General features: G+C 32.8%; 1 protein-coding gene across 1 annotated transcript in view; it reads left to right on the top strand.

The window, feature by feature from the left end:
* Positions 1 to 2,114: 2,114 nt before the first annotated feature.
* The window catches only part of LOC106475482 (protein vav-like), a gene marked incomplete at both ends in the record, with an annotated part of 27,814 nt that continues 26,929 nt past the window's right edge, over positions 2,115 to 2,999 (top strand). Inside the window, one exon of the mRNA XM_022379575.1 lies at positions 2,115 to 2,184. Coding sequence (XP_022235283.1) covers positions 2,115 to 2,184 — 70 coding nt within the window. The remainder of the gene's footprint in view (positions 2,185 to 2,999) is intronic.

The raw sequence follows: 2,999 nt of genomic DNA, 5'->3' as shown, positions 1-2,999 counted from the left end.
AGAAGTTCCACAATCAGTACGTTTTTCGTTACTTTAAACTTAACAACTTTTATAATGCACAATCTCGATAACTTCCCTCTCGACCAATGCAAAACACACCTTACGTCTCACTAACTGGAAAGTAACAGAATCATAAATTACATGGAACTCAAAGTAACTACTGCTCTCTCTTCATTTAAATATCCCCCCTCCCTGCTGGCTTTCCTCTGCCAGGCTTATATACTAACGAAGAGGGCATGTTGGACTTCCCTGATCATTCGAGAAACATCACGCACGCTACCAGCGCCAAACGCGCCAGCATCGTCACGTGACTTCCGCTGTCGTAACAATAGTATTTCTCGCGTTTAATTTAATCTTCACGCGTATAGACTAATTTCAACTACATCAAGGATGGAAACCTACTTATGTTTCAATTTTGATATAATGCGTTTCATCATCCTTTCTATAGTTTTGTTAAGATGTTTTTCAGCATCAATAGTCTCCGTTGTTAAAAAACCTTAGGAAGAACAATGAAAATTCAAGAATGTAGAAACTTCTTTTTTTAGTTGAGTAACCATGATATTCTGACTTCTAAACGGTTTTACATTTAAAGTCGTCAGTATAAGTTATTTGTTTAAAAAAAACATACCTTCACTGTTTATGTGAAATTTTCGAAGTTTTACAAATAACGCTACTCTGGCGTCGTTTTCAAAAATAACAACAACAACAAAAACTGTAAATTCTGTTTCTAAACTACTTGTACATTGGCTTTTAATTTTAATAAACAACATTAGACTTTGGTGTCATTTTAAAAATAATATTAAATTGCACATGAGTATAATTGTTACAGTTCTAAGTAAATTCTCACACAGAATATTTTCTAACTTTACGTTAGTGATCGTCTGTATTTCAAGCATTAGGCTTAATCCTCTTGAGACGTCATTACCCTGTTAAACCTGTACAGGATTTCTTGTGCCAAGTTGTAGGAGGCGCGTTTTTGTCTAGATGTTCATCACAGTTTTGCCACTAAGGAGGTTTACAGAAGTTCTACATAGAACTGGTGATGTGGTTATATAAAGAAAAACAACACAGTTGAAAATAGCAAAAAATAATTACAATATGCAATACAAGCCTGACACTAAAATAATTTTGTGACTTTAGCCAGTAAATATCTATAACTATGTAGCGAGTGTCAGTAACTACCTTTAACTAAACGTGGGATATGTAGGGAGTGTCAGTAACTACCTTTAACTAAACGTGGGATATGTAGGGAGTGTCAGCAAATATCTCTAAACAAATGTGGGTTATGTAGGAAGTGTCAGTAAATACCTGTAACTAAACCCGCATTATACATTCTAAACCGGAACTACTGATTAATTACTTGGTCTCAACAAGGACAGTATTCTAAACCGGAACTACTGATTAATTACTTGGTCTCAACAATGACAGTATTCTAAACCGGAACTACTGATTACTTGGTCTCAACCAGGACAGTATTCTAAACCGGAACCACTGATTACTTGGTCTCAACTAGGACAGTATTCTAAACCGGAACTACTGATTGCTCGATGAAACCTGGACAACATTCTAAACCGGAAGTACTTTTAGTATTAAATGGGAAGTTTCTGATTACGCAGTTTTAACTTGAATAGTTCTGATAAAATATTATTTTTTGCGATATCTTAGTTAAGCCATTGTTATAGATTTTCCAACATTTTTTGTGAGCTTTATGTCAGTGCTACATATTGAAGACTTCACCTATACTGGTTCTTTTACCTTTTATACTTTATTTATTTTATTGTTTTTCCTTATGTCAGTGCTACATATTGAAGACTTCACCTATACTGGTTCTTTTACCTTTCATACTTTATTTATTTTATTGTTTTTCCTTATGTCAGTGCTACATATTGAAGACTTCACCTATACTGGTTCTTTTACCTTTTATACTTTATTTATTTTATTGTTTTTCCTTATGTCAGTGCTACATATTGAAGACTTCACCTATACTGGTTCTTTTACCTTTTATACTTTATTTATTTTATTGTTTTTCCTGCTTTCAAAGGATAACTTGAATAACATAAAAATTACATTTTCTTATTTTAGTAGCTCTAACATTCTCTGTTTTCTTCCAATAGGCCACCTTATCAGAACAGTCTATTCGCCTCCTGGGAAGTGTTCCTGCAAGAAGTTGAAGTGGACTCTCAGGTTTGTTTGTTTTATGTCTGTCCAAAAACGATTCCTTGAAAGTAAACGTACATCGTAGCAAGTCAAAACTGTAAATTTCACTTGATGTTGTAGAAATTTATCATCACATTAGAACGAAAAATTAAATTAACCTTTCCGAAGTTATACGAAACTGTACTTGTCATATACAAATGGATATTTCATGTAAGTTCACTGCTTCCTTCTTGAATTCAATATATTTCATTTCTCATAACACCTGCAGTAGTAAGATTTTTAGCCATAAATCCACTGTTTTCCTTGTTTTGACGTCCATACACATATATGTATACATATAATATACCTGTTTCAATCATTGTCCATCTTTATTTACATCAACATCATCTGTTAAATCGTTAAGTTTTTTTAACAACATTCATAAAATGTTATAGTTTGCTAAAAAATCTTCATTTTCCTTGAAATCGAGAGAATCCGTTTCTGTTTGTAATGACACTTCAGGTACAATGTTGTACTTTACTTTGATCAGAAATCTTCATGTTCCTTAAAATCGAAAAAAACCTTTCTGTTTGTAATGACACTTCAGTTACAATGTTCTACCTCATTTTGATAAGAAATTTTCACGTCCCTTAAAATCGAAAAAATCCGTTTTGTTTGTAATGACACTTCAGTTACAATGTTCTACCTCATTTTGATAAGAAATTTTCACGTCCCTTAAAATCGAAAAAATCCGTTTTTGTTTGTAATGACACTTCAGTTACAATGTTCTACCTCATTTTGATAAGAAATTTTCACGTCCCTTAAAATCGAAAAAATCCGTTTTTGTTTGTAATGACACTTCA

Source organism: Limulus polyphemus, unplaced genomic scaffold (assembly GCF_000517525.1).
Source record: "Limulus polyphemus unplaced genomic scaffold, Limulus_polyphemus-2.1.2 Scaffold8649, whole genome shotgun sequence".
NCBI lineage: Eukaryota > Metazoa > Arthropoda > Merostomata > Xiphosura > Limulidae > Limulus > Limulus polyphemus.
This window is presented reverse-complemented; position numbering and strand designations above follow the sequence as displayed.